A 24,068-nucleotide genomic window follows, 5' to 3' on the forward strand; every position below is an offset into this window, starting at 1 on the left:
CGCCATGGAATAAATGATGCTATATAAATGTATAATAATAATAATAATGAAAGCTACAACCCATTTGTCATCATCACTGTAAAAATAAAGCCAACTTGTCACTAAAAACATTTATTATATTATAGAATGCATTCTATGTTCCCCAATATTGGCATTAATATTAATAAAGTTATGGCAATAGAAAAAATAAAACTCTATGGTCTTGCGTTGCGGGGATGAAAAAAATGCTGAATCCTTTTTACGGACTTCTATTTGCGAGTTTATCAAAAAAACTAAAATAACATTGGATGGCAATATAACTTCAAGACAAGACACAGGAAGTGTTTATAGTCTGTTACCTTGGAAATGCATAGCAGAAGCCTTGAAACAGAAGATTCGACTGTTTGCAAAGTTTCTTTACTTTCCGTTTGAGATTAAAATAAAAAATGTTCACTAAGCAGGTTTCAAAGAAATATTAGCAACTCAAACCTGAGTGGATTGCATCAGGCAATTTTTTTTTACTTTTGCTAAAGGAATGTGCTTTAAAAGGGTATTATATTCTGAAGCAATTAGAAATTCCAGACTAGTCCAACCAACGGGACCTCAACTGATCGTCATATTGGGCAGTCCAGTCCTTATTTGTCTCCTTCTAAAGTCTACAGCACTGCTGATAACAGCAATGTGTATACAGGATTGTTGATTAGGGAATGTCACAATAACATTGGTATTTTGTTTACTCTTGTTTAATAAGAAATCTGTTTCTTAGCTTTGGCTTGGGGTTGTCTACTCTAAAGATGTATACCCTGTAAGGTTAAGAAATCTACATATTACATCTTAAAGATCTGATTGTAGAGGTATATGTAAAACATTCCGCTTAAGAAGGTTGTCTGTGCTTTGTTTTAATATATTATAATGATGCTTTTGAAAATTCATCTGTAGGTGTGCGCTGAACTTGTAACCTCTGTATTCCTGTACTTATAATAAAGCAGCATTTGCCATGGTAACACATACATTGCAGTGCCATGTAGGCGGGTAAACATAGGCATTGTCTAGAATTCACTATGGCGTTAGTCTAAAAATAATTTCTATGTGGTGTCGTACCTAACGGAGCTTGTTTATTAATAATTATTACTGTATATATTTTGTGACTAAATTCCCTGTATCAGTGGTATATTTCATTTCTGGTCTATGGTGACAAGTGTACTGAACTCTAATTCACACTGCCACACTGACCATTGTTAGACCATATATCACCTTTTCATCTTGGCTCACAGAAATCTCATGCAGCACATAAAGGTTTTACTATAGTGTTTTCTGCCTGATGGCCAGTTGGAAAGTGTGTAATACCACTGCTAAACTGGCAAATTATTTCACTGCTGCTGTTAGTGACTTGTTTGAGGCATTTAAGTAGGATTTAATGAGCAGCCCTAGAGGTGTGGCACAAAGGCGCGAGTGGTTCCTCACCTTATCTATTACTAGTTTTGGGCATCATTGACAGAAATGCCATTCTTTCTGAAAAAGTGTTTATATATTAGGTAATGAGTGGAGGACAGAGGAGCCTCTTAAAGAGGAAGTTACCGGTCTGTGAGAGACAGAAATCTTGCATGTTTTTAGGTGACCAAATACTTATTTTTCACCATAATTTGCAAAATAAATTTTGCCAGATCAGACAAGATGATTTTCTCATTTTGACTCTCATAGTTGTGGTTTACCTGTGATTACAGGCCTCTCTCATCTTTTTTTAAATGGGAGAACTTGCACAATTGGTGGCTGACTAAATACTTTTTTTCCCCACTGTATATTTGTAATCTACAATATGATATTTTTTTATAATGGCAAAATCACATACCACAACTTTTATTTTAAAAATGTCTACAACTGAAAATGTATTTTCGTTCAACTGAATGAAATTGTTTCTGCAGCAAGCAGAAAGGTGTCACAAGTGTGTCACGTCCTCCTGGGAGATCTTGGGTTAGAAGATCACTTGGTATTGTGAAACACAGATCTTACATTTACCCGGTCTGTTTGAGTCCCATATTAAATTTATTTGGTTTCCTTTGGTGCTGAAGAGGATAACGACCCTTTCTATGCTGGTCAGAAACTTGCAGCTTTATTTTCAGCTGATTCTATTCTGTTCATTACCTCTGTTAATAATATTTGGCCAGACCTTCTCTGTCTTGCCAGTAAAAAGCTTTGCTTCCTATCTCCTTGGAGATGCTATGCTGAATAGGTGTTAATTGTTGCTACTGGAAATTTTCTTCCTGTTATTGTGTGTGTTTTCGTCATTGCCCCATTCCCATTTTGTTGGTACATTGCTATCCTTCTCTATATATCTCTTTACCTTTGGTGAGTGTTTGTATATTTGCTGCTTTCTGTTATCCTTATTTTGTCTTTGTGTCTTATTCACCTTTATTGTTTTGACCCAGGCCTCATGAGGTGGGGGAGGGGATAGATCAGGGCTTAACAGGTTAGAGACTCAGGCCTCTCTACCATCAAGAGTACTGAAGGAATAGGGATAGTTAGGGCCCCTGTTCGAGACAGTTTCAGGCCTCTCTTCCTGGCTGTCACAACTGATACTAAATAGGTATTATTTTTTATACACTCAACATTGACATTGCATTAGCAAAAAGGAAAAATTGTGGAATTCTAGAAATCACAGGATTAATTGACATGTTAATGATATGCAAATGATGGCATACTGAAAAGTCCACAACTTTTCCATTTTGCTGCTGCAAGTTCAATATTGAGGAATCTATTTTATTCCTCTGTTTTTACTATAAAATACAATAAAAATGTTTGTTATATTAAGAGCAGTAACTTTTATCATTGTTTTATCAACAGCAATGTGAGAGCTTTTAGGGGTTATATGATGTGACTGTCGGAAAAAAAAAAAAAACTGGTGGGAGCAATTACACCCATCTAATAGTCCCTTTTATGAATTCTTTGCACTTGTTGATTATCAACAGGTAATTATTAAAAATTATGATCTAAGAAATATTTTCAGGGTATGTTTCCACTGTCCAGAACCGGCAGCGCTTTGGACGCAGCACATGTCCTCTGCGTCCAAAGCGGACGCAATGCATAAACCTAGACAAACCTTTAACTGCCTTTACTTCAGTGCTCTGTTATATTACTTTAGCGAAATGTGATAATGAATCTTTATCATTTGTTATCAATAAAACCATTACTATTTGTGCTGTTATGAGTCTACACGTGATATTTCTGCATTATTCAGAGACCTTTATACTGTTGACTGCTGTGTGACCTTGATACTTGAATAGCCACCTATGTTTGTTTTCTCTCCTGGTATTATGGATTTATGTTGTGTGGCATTGACTAATTTTCCAAGTTTCATCTGTAAGCAGAAGTTACTTTCTATACCTGACATTGCAATATAAGCATGGCTAGGGTGCATCTCTACATTTATTCCATGTAATTCACGATCATTGCAGTGGCCACAGTTGTCAACACATTTGCTAAAACTGCAAGTTCAACGTTAATGATTAAACATGTTCTATTTTAGATGTTTCTTTTTACAAAGGCCGTTATAGATCTCTACTAGAAATAGAAAAGATTCATCAAGACTCGTTGTTTTGTTAGCTTGTAATTTTCCATTGATGTCCACAAAGAAACTGTTCTATTAGCATGGTATTACTACAGCCCACCTAGCGTAAGAAAATATATATATGTATACCAGCTGTTTTGAAAGGCTTATTTTCTATTAAAAGATTTGTTGTTTGAAACAGACTTGTATTTTCTTATACTGTTTCCACATCGTGTTTAATTATGTTTACCATCCAAGTTTATGACTTAGTCGGGGTTCTGTCTGAATCCCATTTTTAGAGCCTTTAGAAGGTTCCCCCGTCAGTCATTCAATGTAAAATTGGGTTTGCTTTGATCCTAATATACCAACTCTTGAGCTATTTTATGTTCCTACTTTCAGTGTTGCTGCTAACCACAAGCAAAACTTGATGACTGTTGCCAACTTAGGCGTAGTGTTTGGCCCTACTCTACTACGACCCCAGGAAGAAACTGTAGCAGCCATCATGGATATCAAATTCCAAAACATTGTGGTGGAAATAATTATTGAAAACCACGAAAAGGTAAAACTATCTTGCCTTCTTTGGTTCATGTAGTTGTGTATCTTATACTACCTAAGAAAGCTACGTTGATAATGGCATAAAAGGTCGTTGTGTTTTATGTCTTGGATGTTATTTATGTTATCACAGATGGCCACATCCCTAAAGAGAATGTAATTCCCAGAGTAGCAAGTTGTGAAAACTGTCAGATATCTTACAGCACTACTTTGAGTATCAGACCAACTATGAATCCCTCTCTAGTCCTAAAAATGACTTCCTCAGAATGCAGGCAGTAAACAAATGAGGATATTTTAGGATGTGAAGCAAAGCTTAAAGGGAATCCGTCAGCAGGTTTTCGCTATGTAATCTGAGGGCAGAATGAGGTAGCGGCTTCAATTTTAAGGATGTGTCCCTGTTTAGGCTGTGCGTTGTTGTTGTTTTATCAGCAGATTATCACTTCCATACTAACGTGTGCATGCATCCTGGTCCAACCACACCCCCAGCACTGATTAGCAGCTTAATGTCAATATACAATGTGCACAGCGAGCTGCTAATCAGTGGTGTGGGCGTGGTTAGCTTCCTAAGCTGTGCTACATCTAAAAAGTTGTACCACAACTGCTGCACCCAGCTGAAATCAGGGTCTCTTCTCTACATTTTGCTGGACTCAGATGAGGTAGCAAAAATCTAGGGACTGATTCCCTTTAATGCTACATCAGCAAAAACTCCTGAATGAGGCTGTCAAGTTCAGGTCAGAACGCCCCTGGCCAATATAAAAAAAAATAAATTGTATTAAAAAACATTTTATATACTATTTTTGTTAATGTATTTTAATGCAAACACTTGTTCTGAATCTTATACACAATTTTTTTCTCCTTCAAGTATCCCATTGGAAAACAACTGTTTCCTTTGTGTAGTACAAGTTTCTGCTGTGCATTTCTCAGTATGATATAGAAGCACTGCACAAGACTAACGACAATACATAAGTAAATTCAGGGAGCTTTCACACTGCGTTCGAACCCCCCACAAAATGGGATTCGGGCATATGCGCTGAATGGTCATAGACTATAATGGTGCCGATGGTGAACGTGTGCTATTATATGCATAATTTTGAGCCGTGTACACCTATTGGAGGCGGACACTCAGACGTAGTAGAAGTAGAGTGGGCAAGTCTGCACCAAAAAAGGACAAGTTTCAGAACAGTATCAGACTACATACAGATCTGTTTGTAGGCTGGGTCCATGGGATCACATGAGTCTTAAGATTTTCAATCATCACTGTTTGCACAGTTGGTTTATTATTTAATCTAGATGCATTGATCCAACTAAACTTAATACTACATCAAATATTTTAGATGACCGTGAAAAAAAAACCTGCTTTATCATTCGGAAAACTGCTTCCAGAAGCAAAAAAATCAATTTTTAACCAAATTAAATACACCTATTTTATTATAATGGGTAAATAATTATAGTGTATTCTTTTCTAAATTCTCAATAATTTTGATGTGTTCGTGGAGGAATCTCTACTTAAGGTAAGATATATTGTGGCAATTGAGCAAAAAATATAATACACAAAGTGCTTTTATATTGTAATCTATTTTGATTTTAATGAATACAGAAGTAATTTTGACAGTGCATTTTTGTACACTGGGCACAATGCCAGGGCATTGGGGACCAGATTACATTTGAGCAGATTAGTAGAACCACAAGGACAAATGATTTGACAGAACAAATACAATATAGTCATTAAACATGTAATTAGACCAAGAACATTATTAAAATATGGTGTTTATGTATGCAGGTTGTCAAGAAGTAAATAGATGTTTTCTGAGGTTTCTTTCTATAAGAAAGATTGGAGGATACAGTGGCATCAGCTTAAAAGTTCATTATTGATTAAGTTAAACTTGAACTTGCATTTTAAGACCAATAAATCTCAGATTGATCAATGCAAGCTTGGCTCATAGTTCATCCAGGAGCACTGACGGATCAATGTGTGGTCTCTGCATATATCAACTTAGAAGCAGCTGAAAATTATAGCCTCACTATGATCCCTGTGAATGCAAACAAGGTACAAAGCAACGAGAAAGCTGACTCATTGGAGGCTATGACATTTCAACTATCTTTTCCAAATGTTTGATAGTGTTATCCATATAACTAATAGCCCAAGACTCTCCGAGTATTTTCTCCTTGAAATCTTTGATATTCCATTTTTACCATAGCATTTGTCTGCCTTCATTATTCACATTGTCTTGGCAATAAGGAAATAAGCATTTGACCCCTTGTTGATTTTGTAAGTTTGCCCACTGACAAAGATATGAACAGTCTATAATTTTAAGGGTAGGTTAATTTTAACATTGAGAAATAGAATATCAAAAATAAAATCCAGAAAATCACATTGTAAAAATTATATAAATTTATTTGCATTTTGCAGTGAGAAATAAGTATTTGATTCCTCTGGCAAACCAGACTAAATACTTGGTGGCAAAACCCTAGTAGGCAAGCACAGCAGTGAGACGTTTTTTGAAGTTGATGATGAGGTTTGCGCACATGTCAGGAGGAATTTTGGTCCACTAAATCTTTGCAGATCGTCTCTAAATCATTAAGATTTTGAGACTGTCGCTTGGCAACTCGGAACTTTAACTCCCTTCCTAAGTTTTCTATGGGTCATTGTCTCTTATTAATGCGATGAAGTAGTCCTGTGCCCTTAGCAGAGAAACACCCCCAAAATATAATGTTTCCACCTCCATGTTTGACAGTGGGGATGGTCGTCTTTGGGTCATAGGCAGCATTTCTATTCCTACAAACAAGGTGAGTTGAGTTAATGCTAAGAGCTCAATTTTTGTCTCATCTGACCACAGCACCTTCTCCCAATCACTCACAGAATCATCCAGGTGTTCATTGGCAAACTTGAGATGGCCTGCACATGTGCCTTCTTGAGCAGGGGAACCTTGCGAGCATTGCAAGATTTTAAACTTCTACAGCGTAATGTGTTACCAATGGTTTTCTTGGTGGCTGTGATCCCAGCTGCCTTGAGTTCATTAACAAGTTTCCCCCATGTAGTTTTAGGCTGATCTCTCACCTTCCTCATGATCAAGGATACCCCATGAGGTGAGATTTTGCATGGTGCACCAGGTCAATGTCGATTGACAGTCATTTTGTATTTCTAACATTTTCTTACTATTGCACCAACAGTTGTCTCCTTCTTGCCCAGCATCTTACTTATGGTTTTGTAGGCCCATTCCAGCTTTGTGCGGGTCTATGATCTTGTCCCTGACATCCGTAGATAGCTCTTTGGTCTTGCCCAAGTTGTAAGGGTTAGTCTGACTGACTAATTGAGTTTGTGAACAGGAGTCTTTTATAAAGGTGACTATGTAAGACAGCTGTCTTTAATGCAGGTAACGAGTTGATTAGGAGCGTCTAATTGGTCTGTACAAACCAGAACTCTTAATGGTTGGCAGGGGATCTTTCTCACTGCAATATGCAAATAAATGTATATAATTTATACAATGTGATTTTCTGGATTTTGTTTTTGATACTGTCTCTCAATGTTAAAATTAATCTACCCATACAATTATAGACTGTTCATGTCTTTGTAAGTGGGCAAACTTACAAAATCAGCAAGGGATCAAATACTTATTTCCTTCACTGTATAAATGTGACACATAACCAGGGTATCAGATAAAATTAAATTTATTAGTTACATATTAAAAGCAGAATTAAAACATAATGGGAAAGAATTCCTCAATGTGCAGGAAAAGTCGCAGTATCAAAAATTATAATTTAATAACAATACTGAATCTACTATATTATTGTCTAAGGGTCACTTCGTCTTTCTGTCTGTACTTCTGTCTGTCACGGAAATCCCAAGTGGCTGATTGGTCGTGGCCATTTTGCCGCGACCAATCAGCGACGGGCACAGTCTGGCGGCAAAATGGCTGCTCCTTACTCCCCGCAGTCAGTGCCCGCTCCATAATCCCCTCCAGTCAGTGCTCACAAAGGGTTAATGGCAGCGTTAACGGACCGTGTTATGCCGCGGTGTAACGCACTCCGTTAACGCTGCTATTAACCCTGTGTGACCAACTTTTTACTATTGATGCTGCCTATGTAGCATCAACAGTAAACAGATCTAATGTTAAAAATAATAATAATAATAAAAAAAATCATCATATACTCACCTTCCGGCGCCTTTCCCGCTCCTAACGACACTCCGGTGACCGGTCCATGCATTGCGGTCTCGCAAGCTGATGACGTAGCGGTCACGCGAGACCGCTACGTCATCATCTCACGAGACCGCAATGCACTCTTGGGACCGGAGCATCGCAAGAAGCATCGGTAAACGCCTTGGCTGGATTCGGGGGGCCAACGGAGGGTGAGTATACAACTTTTTTTTTTAATTTTAATTCTTTTTTTAACAGGGATATGGTGCCCACATTGCTATATACTATGTTGGCTGTATTAGATACTGCGTGGGCTGTGCTATATACTACATCTCTGTGCTGTATACTATGTGGGCTGTGCTATATACTACGTGGCTAGGCAATATATTACATGGCTGGGCAATATGCTACATCGCTGTGCTCTATACTGCATGGGCAGTGTTATATACTACGTCTCTGCAATATACTACGTGGCTGTGCAATATACTATGTGGCTGTGCAATATACTACGTGGCTGTGCAATATACGACGTGACGTGGCTGTGCAATATACGACGTGACGTGGCTGTGCAATATACGACGTGACGTGGCTGTGCAATATACGACGTGACGTGGCTGTGCAATATACGACGTGGCTGTGCAATATACGATGTGGCTGTGCAATATACGACGTGGCTGTGCAATATACGACGTGACGTGGCTGTGCAATATACGACGTGGCTGTGCAATATACGATGTGGCTGTGCAATATACGACGTGGCTGTGCAATATACGACGTGGCTGTGCAATATACTACGTGGCTGTGCAATATATTACGTTGCTGTGCAATATATTACGTGGCTTTGCAATATACTATGTGTCTGTGCTATACACTACGTGTCTGTGCTATACACTACACGGCTGTGTTATATACTACACGGCTGTGCTATATATTACGTGGCCTGTGTTATATACTGCATGGGTTGTGTTATATACTAAGTCTCTGTGCAATATACTATGTGGCTGTGCAATATACTATGTGGCTGTGCAATATACTATGTGGCTGTGAAACATATTACGTAGCTGGGCAATATACTACATTGCTGTGCTATATACTGTGTGGCCTGTGTTACATACTGCATGGGTTGTGTTATATGCTACGTCTCTGTGCTATATATTATGTGGCTGTGCAATATATTACGTGGCTGTGCATTATACTACGTGGCTGGACAATATACTACGTGTCTGTGCTATATACTACGTGTCTGTGCTATATACTATGTGTCTGTGCTATATATTATGTGTCTGTGCTATATACTACGTGGCTGTGCTATATACCACGTGGCTGTGCTATATACTACGTGGCTGTGCTATATACTATGTGGCTGTGCTATATACTACGTGGCTGTGCTATATACTACGTGGCTGTGCTATATACTACGTGGCTGTGCTATATACTACGTGGCTGTGCTATATACTACGTGGCTGTGCTATATACTACGTGGCTGTGCTATATACTACGTGGCTGTGCTATATACTACGTGGCTGTGCTATATACTACGTGGCTGTGCTATATACTACGTGGCTGTGCTATATACTACGTGGCTGTGCTATATACTACGTGGCTGTGCTATATACTACGTGGCTGTGCTATATACTACGTGGCTGTGCTATATACTACGTGGCTGTGCTATATACTACGTGGCTGTGCTATATACTACGTGGCTGTGCTATATACTACGTGGCTGTGCTATATACTACGTGGCTGTGCTATATACTACGTGGCTGTGCTATATACTACGTGGCTGTGCTATATACTACGTGGCTGTGCTATATACTACGTGGCTGGGCAATATACTACGTGGGCTGTGCTACATACTATGTGGCTGTGCAATAAACTACGTGTCTGGGCAATATACTACGTGGCAATTTGAACCACACTTCGGTAATTGGTCGTGGCCGGCCGAATCCTGTGTGTGAATTGCATTATTCTGAAAACTATAAATAAATTACATACAGATTCTAAAATACCCGATGCGTTAGAATCGGGTCACCATCTAGTAACTAATATCTCTATATATAAAGTCAATATGAACCTATATGGCCAGTATATAAATATATCATTCTAGCTCATCTATAACTGCTGTAAAATTACATGTGCAAAATGGTACAAGCAAATCAAAATAGTAACATGCACGTCAGAAGGGATATATATCAATAAACCAGAATAGCAAATAAATTTAAAGTGACAATTGCTATATTAATATAGTATGCCCAGAGGTAACATAACAGCTTAGACATGAAGGCAGAATCAATATAAATCATTATGGTCAGTATAGAAATACTCATCTATAATTGATATAAAACATAATGTGCAAAATAATATAAATAGATAAAAAGGTAATAGTAATATGCACCTCACAAAACATGTGAATATGCACATGCAGGCATTGTGTGGTCAGTATACTTTCAGCATTTTCTTTACAATTCTGTGTTTCATTTGCTACTTTGGTTTACTGATATATATCCTTTTTGAAGTGCATATTACTATTGCCTTTCTATTTTTTGTATTGTTTTTCACATATGGTTATATATCAGTTATTAATATAGCACTTGTCATTTTAAAATTATTTGCCATTCTGGTTTATTGATATATATCCCTTCTGATGTGCATGTTACTATTTTGATTTAATTGTATAATTTTGCACATATAATTTTATAGCGGTTATAAATGAGATACACTGCGTGCAGAATTATTAGGCAAGTTGTATTTCTGATCACATTATACTTTTTATACATGTTGTCCTACTCCAAGCTGTTCGGGCTTGAGAGCCAACTAACAATTAAGTGAATCAGGTGATGTGCATCTCTGTAAGGAGGGGTGAGGAGGGGTGTTGTCTAATGACGTCATAACCTTATATAAGGTGTGCTTAATTATTAGGCAACTTCCTTTCCTTTGGCAAAATGGGTCAGAAGAGAGATTTGACGGGCTCTGAAAAGTCTAAAATTGTGAGATGTCTTGCAGAGGGATGCAGCAGTCTTGAAAATGCCAAACTTTTGAAGCGTGATCACCGAACAATCAAGCGTTTCATGGCAAATAGCCAACATGAATTGAGGAAAATCAAGCGTGAAGCTGCTAAGATGCCATTTGCCACCAGTTTTGCCATATTTCAGAGCGTTACTGGAGTAACAAAAAGCACAAGGTGTGCGATACTCAGGGACATGGCCAAGGTAAGGAAGGCTGAAAAATACCACCTTTGAACAAGAAACATAAGATAAAATGTCAAGACTGGGCCAAGAAATATCCTAAGACTGACTTTTCACAGGTTTTATGGACTGATGAAATGAGTGACTCTTGATGGGCAAGATGGATGGATGGGCCAGAGTCTGGATCAGTAAAGGGCAGAGAGCTCCACTCCGACTCAGACGCCAGCAAGGTGGAGGTGGGGTACTGATATGGGCTGGTATCATCAAAGATTAACTTGTGGGACCTTTTCGGGTTGAGGATGGAGTGAAGCTCAACTCCCAGACATACTGCCAGTTCCTGGAACACAACTTCTTCAAGCAATGGTACAGGAAGAACTCGCTATCGTTCAAGAAAAACATGATTTTCATGCAGGACAATGCTTCATTGCATGCCTCCAACTACTCCACAGCGTTGCTGGCCAGTAAAGGTCTCAAAGAAGAAAAAATAATGACATGGCCCCCTTGTTCACCTGATCTGAACCCCATAGAGAGCCTGTAGTCCCTCATAAATTGTGAGATCTACAGGGAGGGAAAACAGTCCACTTCTCGGAACAGTGTCTGGGAGGCTGTGGTGGCTGCTGCACGCAATGTTGATCGTAAACAGATCAAGCAACTGACAGAATCTATGGATGGAAGGCTGTTAGTGTCATCATAAAGAAAGGTGGCTATATTGGTCATTATTTTTTGGGGTTTTGTTTTTGCATGTCAGAAATGTTTATTTCTAAATTTTGTGCAGTTATATTGGTTTACCTGGTGAAAATAAACATGTGAGATGGAAATATATTTCGTTTTTATTAAGTTGCCTAATAATTCTGCACAGTAAGTTACCTGCACAAACAGATATCCTCCTAAGGTAGCCAAATCTAAAAAAAAAAAACCCACTCCAACTTCCAAAAATATTAAGCTTTGTTATTTGAGTCTTTTGGGTTGATTGAGAACATAGTTGTTGATCAATAATAAAAATAATCCTCTAAAATGCAACTTGCCTAATAATTCTGCACACAGTGTATATTGATATATTTATAAACTGGCCATATAGGTTCATATTGACTTTATATAGATATATTAGCTATTCAGTATTATTAAATTACGATTTTTTAATACTACCACTTTTCCTGCACATTAAGGCACTTTCAGTTTTTGTGTTGTATAAAGGTGGCTCACTGGGTAATGTGGATCACCTAAGCCCAAGGTCCGGGTTGGCACAAGCAAGTGGGTGAAGCACGCATATGATGGAAAGCAGACTGGAGACTACTAAGGCTATGTGCACACGTTGCGGATTAGCCTTAGAAATTTCTGGTGCTGATTCTGCCTCTCCTGGCAGAAAATGCACCTGCGGATTTGTCGTGTTTTTTTTGTGCATTTTTTCCGCGTTTTTTTTTTTGCAGATTTGCTGCGTTTTTTTACCCCTGCGGTTTTCTATAATGGAATGGGTACAAAAATGCTGCAGATTCGCAAAATAGAAGTGTCATGCTACTTCTTTTAAACCGCAGCGGGCAAAGTGCAGAGTTGGTGAAGTCTTCGGGCAGCGCGCAGAGTTGCTGAAGTCCTCGGGCAGCGCGCAGAGTTGCTGAAGTCCTCGGGCAGCGCGCAGAGTTGCTGAAGTCCTCGGGCAGCGCGCAGAGTTGCTGAAGTCCTCGGGCAGCGCGCAGAGTGGCTGAAGTCCTCAGGCAGCGCGCAGAGTTGCTGAAGTCCTCTGGCAGCGCGCAGAGTTGCTGAAGTCCTCGGGCAGCGCGCAGAGTTGCTGAAGTCCTCGGGCAGCGCGCAGAGTTGCTGAAGTCCTCGGGCAGCGCGCAGAGTTGCTGAAGATCACAATCAGGTAGCAGACAAAACTCGGGAATAAGTAGAAAGCTCAAATACCATGGAAGCAGTTAGGAGACATCATTACCACCAGACATGCAGCAGAGGTCCTAAAGGAGCGGGAACAGGTAGCAGACCTGAGTAACTAGAAAGTCTGTGAAAACCATGGAAGCTGCAGTCAGATGGCAGACGTCCAGGAGAATCCAGCCAGTTAGCACTGACACTGAAACCTGCTTGCATGTAACTCTGGGGCTGGAAACCACAAATGTCTTGGAAGTTGTGGACGGGAACTGTGTACAGACGAACTGAAAGTCATACTACAAACTCTTAATTCCAAGACACAGGGGTGTGTGTGTTTTTTTTTTTTTGGAAGCCTTATATAGGCGTAGGAAGATCAACATATGGGAGCATGTGTGGCTACTTACAAAGCCTGATGTGGAGCACAAAGATTCTAGCAGACGGGGTGAGAGAAATATCACCCCGAGGCTACAGGGTCTAGGAGAGGGGAAAAGACAAGAAACAGGGCGCAGATCTAAGTGCAGATTATTTGGTTCAACTCAATTTTCAAAGGCTAAATTTCCCACCTTTGGTGTGGCTTGTGTCATAGCGTATCGACCTTTGTGGTCTGAATGAGATGCCTTGTCTCCCTGATATGCAGCTATAGTCTGGATACAACAGATCTCTCAGCCAGGAGACCGTGGAGTTAAGTCCAGAAAAAAAAAAGGTTCTTCCAGTCTGTTCAGCGCTCCCAAGTACAGGCACCAGGCAGAGGTATTACAATTCTTCAGTAATTTATTTAGAATAAAAAACAATATATAGAACAACACGTTTCGGCTATATGCTTATTAAATATAGCCTTCCTCAGGTATGATATTGCTTTATAGGTTGCTAGAGTTATATAGTCTACACAGGTCCACTTGAATAATCAATTGTGTTAATTGATCAAGACCTGGTGGTTCTTCATTAGCTTATTTGCTGCTTAGTGGTTTTTTCAGTATATAGCTTTAACTTATCCGTGTATAAATTTAAATAGTTAAAAAACATGATAAAATATAAATTATAAAAAACACACAAAACATTAATTAGCATAATACAATACATGTGGACAAAATTTGTATCTATATCATCATCCATAAATACAATATATATTCAATGATTATATGTATTATATTATACATCTTTTAAAAGAAAAAAAAATCTAAAAAGTACTACGAATACATTTTATACATTTCTTCTGTTTATACAAACAAATAAATCTGAAAAGACTATTCATTTATTTGATCATAGTGTTAATTCTATATCTTTAATTTATGTAAGAACTCATTACATGCGTTCATTTTTAACCGCTAAGGAAAAAAAAAACACCAAAAAATGGAAACTTAGCCTTATCGCCCAATGAAGACCCTATGGTATGGTCCTCATGACACTAGTTTCGCTAGCCAAAAGTTCATGAGCTAGCCTAAGGATATATCATAAAATGTACCTATCCAGGGATAGCTTATACCCTATTATTTCTATAAGTTTCTATTGATCAGCAACCGTGTCCTGATCTAATAAAATGCTCTATATGTGCTCCAATCTATCATTAAGGCCGTCGGGATGCAGAGAAGGCAATCTCTACATCCAGAAAGCCTCTTTCCTATTCAATAGATGGATTGTCTGACACATTATGCAGAATTTCTTCAAGAGTCAAACTTATCTCAAAATTCTTATGATTTATAAAAAGATGTTTTGATAGGCTATGCGTCAGTAGCCCAAGTTTCGCATTATGTCGGTGTGCGTTTAGACGCGATTTAACCATCTGTGTGATCCAGCCAACAAATTGAATTCCCAATTGCATGTCATTACATATATAACATAGCCACTAGTGCAGGTTAAATTATGTTTTATAGGAAAGGTATCTCCTGTACTATTGGAGGTAGTAGATTGCTGTCCATGAGTTATTAATTGACAACATTGACATTTCTTCTGGTGGCATTTATAGGTGCCATAAAGTAGCTTGCATTACTGGCAACTCAAAAATGTGAATCTCTGATCAAGGAACTTGAGCCATACAAAATGGTTCCATATTATGATGCATTGAATTCTGACACAAATACTAATTTAAAACATTTTGAAAATAATCTTATGGAAACAAAAACTAAAAAATTAAGGAGAGATGTCGTCTTAAATAAAAACACTTTAGGTAGGGATGACAACAGATCCAAGGAAAGATCTGTAAATCATTCTACCCCATTAGATTTTGCCTCCAGAAAACAAAGTAATACAGTTGATCAATTACGCACTTTTTATAACTCTAGGTTATCAAATAATACTGGCCCTAAATCTATGAGTACATTCCCTAATAAATATCAGGGGAACACAGGAGCAATACATAAACGTAAACAAATAGAATGTACACCGATTATTCACTACGCATAGATGTGATAGGTTATCGACTTTGAATGAAAGCAACAGGGAAAAAAATTATAGTTTGACCCTAAAACAAAATTTACCTGCCCCTAATCCAGGATTACCATCGTCAAATATGATACCAATAAAGGGACCACAAGCCTCTCTAGATAAAACAACGGATAGAACTGAAAATCCAGATGAGACTATGAATAATGATAATAGTTTTTTTGATCGACGTGATCTTGCTATACACAGCACTGAAGATACCTCTTCAATGATTACTACGGTGATTCAAGCTCCCATCCTATCACCCATTTCACTAAGTTCCCATGTCTCTTTTTTAGAGATCGGTCCTTTATGCCTACCCCCCTAGTGGAAACAATTGTTCCCTCGATTTTAAGCCAGTCGAATCTGGCTCCCACTATGGTCCCTCTGGTAGATACGATCTCGTCCTCTCAACCTCAGATTACAAAATATTTCACTCCAGTAACTATTCACCCGAAAAAAAGATAGAGGACCCGAGGGTCTAAAGGGGGAAAAAATTCCCCCAAAAATTCTCAAAAAAATATCAAAAGATCCAGATACCTCGGTAACAGTGGAAACATGGGGTCAAAGAACAATCTGGTAGTTGAAACTGATACAAACCTACATAATGAAAATATGGATAATAGAAAAAGGATTTTTAATCTGTCCAAATACCCATTAGATCTGATAGAACAAAAGGTCTTAATTTTTGTACAAGCCAGGAGGTTAATAATTTTGACCTCTTTCTCAATCTAAATAAATTTGTGAGGAGATTGACACTTACAAGACATTTTATTCTCCAAAAGAAAAATGCAAATACCTCAAATCTGAAAATAGATACATGTTCAGAAATCACAGATAATAGGGCTACGGCTATAGACTCTAATATACATCTTGAATTAAAAATGAAGTCTAATTTTAATCCCGTTCACGATAGGGGGAGTTATATAGAAACGTTCCTCTCATTAACCGGCGAGGAAATTCGTACTCTTAAATCACAAGGATTTCCAAAAAATAAAAACAAAAAGAAAAATCGAGAGACTAGAGAAATCAAAACCATATTCAGAAAGCTAATATAACGAGGAAAGAACGAATGGCAATCCCTAAATTAAAAACAAATAGAGAAATTGTAATTCGTGAAGCCGATAAGGGGGAGGGGTAGTTGTCCAAGACAGAGAAGCCTATATTAATGAAGCATATAAAATTTTATCTGATCGTAAATACTATAAAAAATTAGATACACATCCATCAAAAATCTTTAAGGAAGAATATCATGATTTAATTGACAGGGCTTTTTCTGAAGGCATTTTGAATAAAAAGGAAATGAACTTTTTAGTTAATAGAGAGGCTTCTACTGCTTTTTTCTATCATTTACCCAAAGTCCATAAGGACCCTATTAATCCCCCGAGACATCCTATTATCTCGGGGATTAATTCCCTAACTAGTCCTCTATCCCATTTTCTTGCTCTTGATTTTCAAGAACATGTTAAGGAACTATCTTCCTATCTTAAAGATTCTACTCAGCTCATCCATGAATTAAATACAAAATTTTGGGAGGAAAATTACTGGTTTATTACATTAGATGTAAATGCACTGTATTCTAATATAGATCACGAGCTAGGAAAAAATGTGACTAAACATTATCTACAAAAAAATGGAAATATGCCTGATAAATAGAATTTCTTGTGACAGTCCTTGACTTCATACTCAGACATAATCTGTTTGAGTTTGAGGGCCAGTTGTTTTTGCAGATGCACGGGACCGCAATGGGGACTTGGGTAATCTGCGAATCTGTCTATTGGGCTATTCAAGTCCCTGTTGCCCCTGTGCTCCCCCAGATATGTACAGATTATAATATTATATAGACGTTATATTGATGATTTGATCATCATATGAAATGGTACCAGAGAGGATGCTGAGCTACTAGTAAAAGATCTGAATGATAATACTTGGGGTATATCTTTCGTCTCAAATATAGAGAAAGAGAAAATAGTCTTTTTGGTCCTTGAAATTACACATGAAAATAATAGAATAATCAAAGACGCATTTTAAACCAGTGGATGCGAATGGGTACTTGGACTATCAGAGTGCCCAATACACCAAATGGAAGAATAATATCCCCTATGGTCCGTTCTTTCGTATTAGGAACAACAATATGAGGGAGCTGGACTTTGAGCAGCAATCTGAACTTCTAAAGGAAAGATTTGAGATTAAAAAATACCCCCAAAAAATTGTCAATGAGGCTCATAGGGTTAATTTAAATAAAACTCAGAAGGATTGTTTGGGGAATCAAACTTCATTGGGTAATAAAAAAAGAATTGCTCAAAAAGTGAATAATCCCAAGAGATGGGAACACAACTCTTTTCCCCAACTCCGGTCCTCAAGAGCCACCAACAGGTCATGTTTTCAGGATTTCCTTAGTATTGCACAGGTGATTGAATGCTTGCCTGTCCAGGTGATGCAATATATTGATCACAGAGAACAGCTTTATGGATCTCCCATAGTATGGCATTAGAGGAAACAGATTGTTTGTTCTCACAAAATAAATCTGTATAATTAAATGGGTACTCCATTGTGTTGGGGCTCTTCATCAGGGATTAATTTCAAAACGAGTGACATACTAAAAAAGTTGAAGCAAAGGAGGCAAGAGAGATTAACACCGGGTCATGGCCAAGCAGGCTCAATAACTACATTTTGGATTAAGCGGAAGGTAAGGGCTGTCCTGAAAAAATTATCTATTGTAGCTTTTGCATGCTATGAGGAAAGATAGTGAAGGAGCGGTCTTTTGGGTTAATGTGCCCCAATGCATACAGTGCATGGGCATGGATTAGTTGGCAAAACAAAGACGCTTGTAGAAATTTGTGCAGATGAGGGTGGTTATTCATTTAGTGATAATCTGTCTACGGTTTCAGAAAATGTGTTTGAAGTCACGCCCAATATTAGTGCAGCCCAGGATAATTTCTGCATTTTATTGAAAATCCATCGCAAGAAGGAGATTTGGAAGGTATTTCTGGCATATGCATTATAATTTTATATAAGTTGAATAAGTTGACAATAGCTCTTACCTTCAGGAATGATGTCAGTCTTGTGAATCAATATGTGAGGAAGAAGTTGTGATTGAACGTAAACACAACAACAAAATAGCTAGTCCAACTCGAACAGTCATGGGTAGCTGAGTAGGCAATGGGAAAGTAAAGTGAACCCAATAAATAAAAGATCATCTCTTAAGAAAGCCACATCAGCACTGAAAGCACATTACCAGTGTCAGACATGTAGATCAGTGAGCACGCTGTCGCTGTCAGTCACTACATTTTGTAAATTGGTAATCTTCCTTTAATTTAAAATAAGCACTGGAGGCAGATTCCCTGGGAGATCTATGTCCAGCCCATAGATCTTAACGGGTAATTAACATATTAAGAAAATGTGGATTTCTCTGGAATAAGACAATGACATTGATGATATAAAGGTATAATTTTATTTAACTGTCTGACCTGCATGCTCATATAGATGGGTTAGGAGGGTTGATCCCGCTGACAGATTCCCTTTTAAGCCAGAAGAATAATCTAATGTATATATGGAAGCATTAAATCGGAGTACCATTTAAGTTGCATTATGTTTTGAATAACTGTGGATGTATAAAATACACATTCTGTGTCTTGGAATTGAAGTGACACAAATGTACAAGTATATCAACAGTTAACTGATACTTCTCAAGGGGAAGATAAACAGCAATTCTAGTTCCCCAAAAGGTGTCATTGTGTGCAAATAAGCCTGGGAAGGCATGCTGAGATGTAGGAAGTCTGTGATCCTGGTTGTTGGTTGCACATATTGCATGTTTGGTTCTGATTTTACTGACTTATTTCAATCTTTAGCAGTTCTACATCAAAAATGCCCCACATTTTCGGCACTTGTTTTTTTAATGTTGATGTGCTTTTTTTTCTTTTTAATATGCAGATGTAAGGCCCACATTGAAAATAATATGGAAAATGTGCACTGATAAGGGACATTTTTATATAAATTGACATGCTGCAGGTTTTAAAAATGCAACCAAGTCAATTTCCACATTTATTAAGCTAAAAATAAAAATCCATGTAGATGAAATTAAGTTGAAACTCATCCACTTTGCTGGTACTGTAAAATTGTTAATTTTACATGTGGGAAAATCTGTGCAAAATATCTGCACCAAATACCATACATGAAATGTAAAACCAAGCCTTAACCAATGTTTTCCAACACATCATCACCATACACAAAAATGCTGCAAAGTAAGAATGCTTCCAAAAATAGAATTATTAGTTTATTTTTATCATTTAGCAAAATACAGACTGAATGAAAAAGGAGAAATCTAAATGTAATCAATATTTCGTTTGAAAACCCTTTACCATCAAAGCATCCATTCTTCCACGTATGCTTGCTCATGGTTTTGAAGGAACTGGCCTGGAGGTTTTTCCAGACATCTTGGAGAACTAACCACAGATCTTCTGTGAATGTAGGCTTGCACATAGCCTTCTGTGTCTTTTTGAATAATCACAGACATATTTAATGATGTTAAGATCAGGGCTCTGTGGATGTCATATCATCAATTTCAGGACTCCTCGTTCTTCTTTACGGTGAACATATTTCTTATAGTCATACACAATATGTGTAGGGATGTTCTGCTGCAGAAACAAATTGGAGAGAGACACTCCCTGATGGTATTTCATGATGGATAAGTAATTTGGCTATGTTTCTCAGCATTGAAGACACCAAGTAATAGGTAACTTTTGAGGAACAAAGATTCAGTGGTCAGTCAAGGAAAATTGGTGCAGCAGATGAAACATACCTCAACAACAACATCCACTCAGAGCTGGCAGCATCAAGTGGGACCCAGTCATATCCTTCTAGTGTTTGGAGAAGTCTGTCCAGAAGTGGTGTTCATGGAAGAATTGCAGCCAAAAAACTATGTCTTCGACATTGAAACAATGCCATATGACTGTATGAAAACAGGAACAGGGGTGCAGAAAAATGGCAGCTGGTACTTTTAGACTGGTGATGAGTCAAAATGTAAAATATTTGACTGTAACAGAAAGCAGTTTTTGTCAAAGGGATGGGGAATGCAATGCTGAAAGATCAATCCAGATCCACATACAGTAGATTTGAAGCTCTAATTGCTTTGCTAATTGCTTTCAACTTTAAGTAGTCTCACGTTGGTTCTTCCAGATTGATATACATGTGCATTGTTCTTTATGAATCTGGAGATATGTATAACCACGTATAATCTGTTTGCTAGAATGTTCTTAGAGGTGAATATAAGAGGTTTCAAGATTAGAAGAACTTACTTTGCTTTCTTTTTGCTAGCAGTACTTCTTTACCAGTCCTTGACTTGTGTCTGATAATATAGCTCGGTGGTTAGCACCTGTAGTCTTGCAGCGCTGGGGTCCTGGGTTAAAATCCCACCATTGAGACAACTGCGAGGAATTTGTATGTTCTCCCCCTGTTTGCAGTGTTTCCTACCAGACAAGCAATAGCCATGCGGATTATGATGCACAACTACACTGATTATGTGCCGATTGAAACCTCAGACTGTCAGCGGTAGACACAATGGTCAAGCTATTGTGGTACCCCTAGGGGTATTTGCCACAAAAATAGTTACTGACACTAAACACAAATATTAAGATAGCAAAACTGCACTACCACCTCCGGCCAGAAGGGGGAGCTCCAGAGACTCCCCTTGATCCATTCTGGTCTGAGAGAAGAAATGGCAGTTGGGCTAAGGAGCTGATAGTGAGAGGTCATACAGCTGAATTTCTAACAGCCCTATGACGGTTTCCAGGCCCAAATCACCGGCCTGAGGAGAAGAGGGACAGAGAAAAAGGACATTGTGAGAACCGGGTAGCATTATTCACTACCCAGAACAGGCGCAAAGACGGATACCGGATCCGTGGCTGTATTCATGATATATAATACAGCAACCGGAAAAACGTGAGGTGATATCAGCTTCACTAGGGCCGGACGCAGCAACAGACACAGAGTTCAGCGGTACTCCTGGAGGGGGTAAGCCGATAAAAGGACTCGGGTTGCCCGTCGAACCAGGGCCCAGAGGGGACAGATTGGGCCGGCAGCCAGTTCACATACAGCAGCAGGGCCACACAGAAATTGCGCACAATAAGAGGCGAAGACCCCGGCAGGGTCAAAGTAACTCAGAGTTCCCATACAGACTCCGGTGACAGGACTGGTTATAAATCCTTTTATGTTAAAGTAAACTGGTTAAACGTTTCAGTGCCTCAGTCTTTCATTTGGACAATAGCCATCTATCCAGGATCGGGATCGTCACCGCTGGGAGAACCTGCTGCTGATCAAGTAAGTGCCTGTCCCCTCACGATACCCCTTACACTGTGCATTGCCTGAGGCCACAGCACCGGGTCAAGCCACCCGTGACATCCCCCTCAAGAGACAGACCCCATTGGTCCGGTGCTGGGTATCCCGGTCTCTTGGGCGTCACACTATCATTTGTCCAATATCATTCACCATTAAAAGTAAGCCAGAATTCATTACGTTTAAAGGGAACCTGTCACCCCGTTTTTTCAGATTGAGATAAAAATACTGTTAAATAGGGCCTGCGCTGTGTGTTACAATAGTGTATGTAGTGTACCCTGATTCCCCACCTATGCTGTGAAATACATGACCAAAGTCGTTGTTTTCGCCTGTCAATCAGGCTGGTCAGGTCAGGTGGGCGTGGTGACATCGCTGTTTCTTCCCCAGCTTTCCGTTGGTGGCGTAGTGGTGTGCGCATGTCCAACTTCCGAATCCACTGCGTGCAGGTGAAGAAAAAGCGCGCGATCTGTGCTATTACCCTTGTCATCGGTGGGGGCGGCCATCTTCCTGAGGCCGCGCGTGCGCAGATGGAGTGCTCTGCTGCACGGGGCTTCAGGAAAATGGCCGCGGGATGCCGCGTGTGCGCAGATGGAGATCGCGGCGGCCATTTTCCCAAAGCCGAGTTTGCTCCCAGCGGTCCGCCACAACACGGCGCAACCGTCGCACGACGGTTGCGACGTGTGGCAATGCGTCGCAATGCGTCGCTAATGTTAATCTATGGGGCAAAAACGCATCCTGCAAACAACTTTGCAGGATGCGTTTTTTGCTATAAACGACGCATTGCGACGTATTGCAAAAAACGCTAGTGTGAAAGTAGCCTTAGTAATGAATCTGGTGTCTGCTATCTATGATAGCCTTAAGCAGGGCCTAACAGGTTTCCTCTTTGTGTAAGGCCCCCTTCAGACAAGCTTATGGGGAATTGTTGGAGTTTTATCCATTAACTGAAAGACGATGTTTTTCTAATTTTTATCCGTGTGCAATCTGTATGTTAGTGTGTTATAATACTGGTCCACAACCCCTTCATGAATGGTGGGTGTGGGAGTGGTGGTTGTTTCGTCTGTATTTTGCACCTTTGCTGACTCTGCTTTTACCATGGGTGGTCTGCTGCATTCTCCAGTGCTTCATTATCTTGACCTGGTGTTGGTAAATCCAGAGCCTATTTTTACATGATTTTTTTTTCTTTATCGTACATAATAATAAAAAAAGGAAATCTTTTATCACTGCAATTTTGTCTTCATTAATACAACGAAGTGAATATTGTTAAGAGAAAGAAGAAAAAAAAATCTTCCACAGCTGTTTGGTCATTTTGTTATCCAAAAATTGGAATAAGGCCAGATTCACATTTAGCTATGTTGATAGCTCTGTGTCTCTATACACAACACACACAACACATGCGCTTATGTTCAGCTTCCATCTAAATCCACAAAAAGTTGGATTCGGACAAATCCCCTGACATATACGGTAACTTCTTTTTTTTTTTTTTATGTTTTTCTTCTTAGACATGATCAAACTTGTAGTGGATCATGCTTTGTGAGTGCCCATAACACATGGGACGTCGTTGAAACAGCCTAGACAAGTGTTTCCATCTGCCTGAGTATAGTGATTGGTTAAAGTTGCGGTTTTGTCTGAATTCCGCTTTTTGGAGATTTAGGGTATGTTCCCACGGTTAGTAAACTCTGCTGGTTGAACGCTGCGTGGATGAGATTCCTTGAAATCCATGCCCACTATACATGCACTAACCCCCGTGGCTTACCTGCAGAGACGGACATGCGACTCGTCTTTCCAGACGCATGTCAATTTATCTTGCGGAGACGCGAGTCTCCATAAGATAAATCTCACCCGTACAATGTATTGAGCGCGGTGATCCTGCATGGTCCAATGAACACATGCGGAATCACCTGCGTTCAAAAGCCAGCAACGCTTTGGACACAGCGGACATATGCTGCGTCCAAAGCGCCGCCTAAAGCTGAACATGTGGACATGCGCTTGAATGGAAACCCTGCCGTAAATGCTTAACTTGGAGCACAGGATAAATGTGAACCTAGTCTTAAAAGGTTATTT

The 24,068-nt window shown here is 39.1% G+C and overlaps 1 protein-coding gene across 2 annotated transcripts in view; it reads left to right on the top strand.

Annotated features, from left to right (window-relative positions):
* The window catches only part of ARHGAP26 (Rho GTPase activating protein 26), a 590,718-nt gene that overhangs the window by 321,875 nt on the left and 244,775 nt on the right, over positions 1-24,068 (top strand). For both annotated transcript variants that reach the window (XM_069764052.1, XM_069764053.1), the window contains exon 18: positions 3,923-4,082. In XM_069764052.1, the coding sequence (XP_069620153.1) occupies positions 3,923-4,082 (160 nt within the window). The remainder of the gene's footprint in view (positions 1-3,922; positions 4,083-24,068) is intronic.

This window comes from Ranitomeya imitator, chromosome 4, assembly GCF_032444005.1.
Source record: "Ranitomeya imitator isolate aRanImi1 chromosome 4, aRanImi1.pri, whole genome shotgun sequence".
NCBI lineage: Eukaryota > Metazoa > Chordata > Amphibia > Anura > Dendrobatidae > Ranitomeya > Ranitomeya imitator.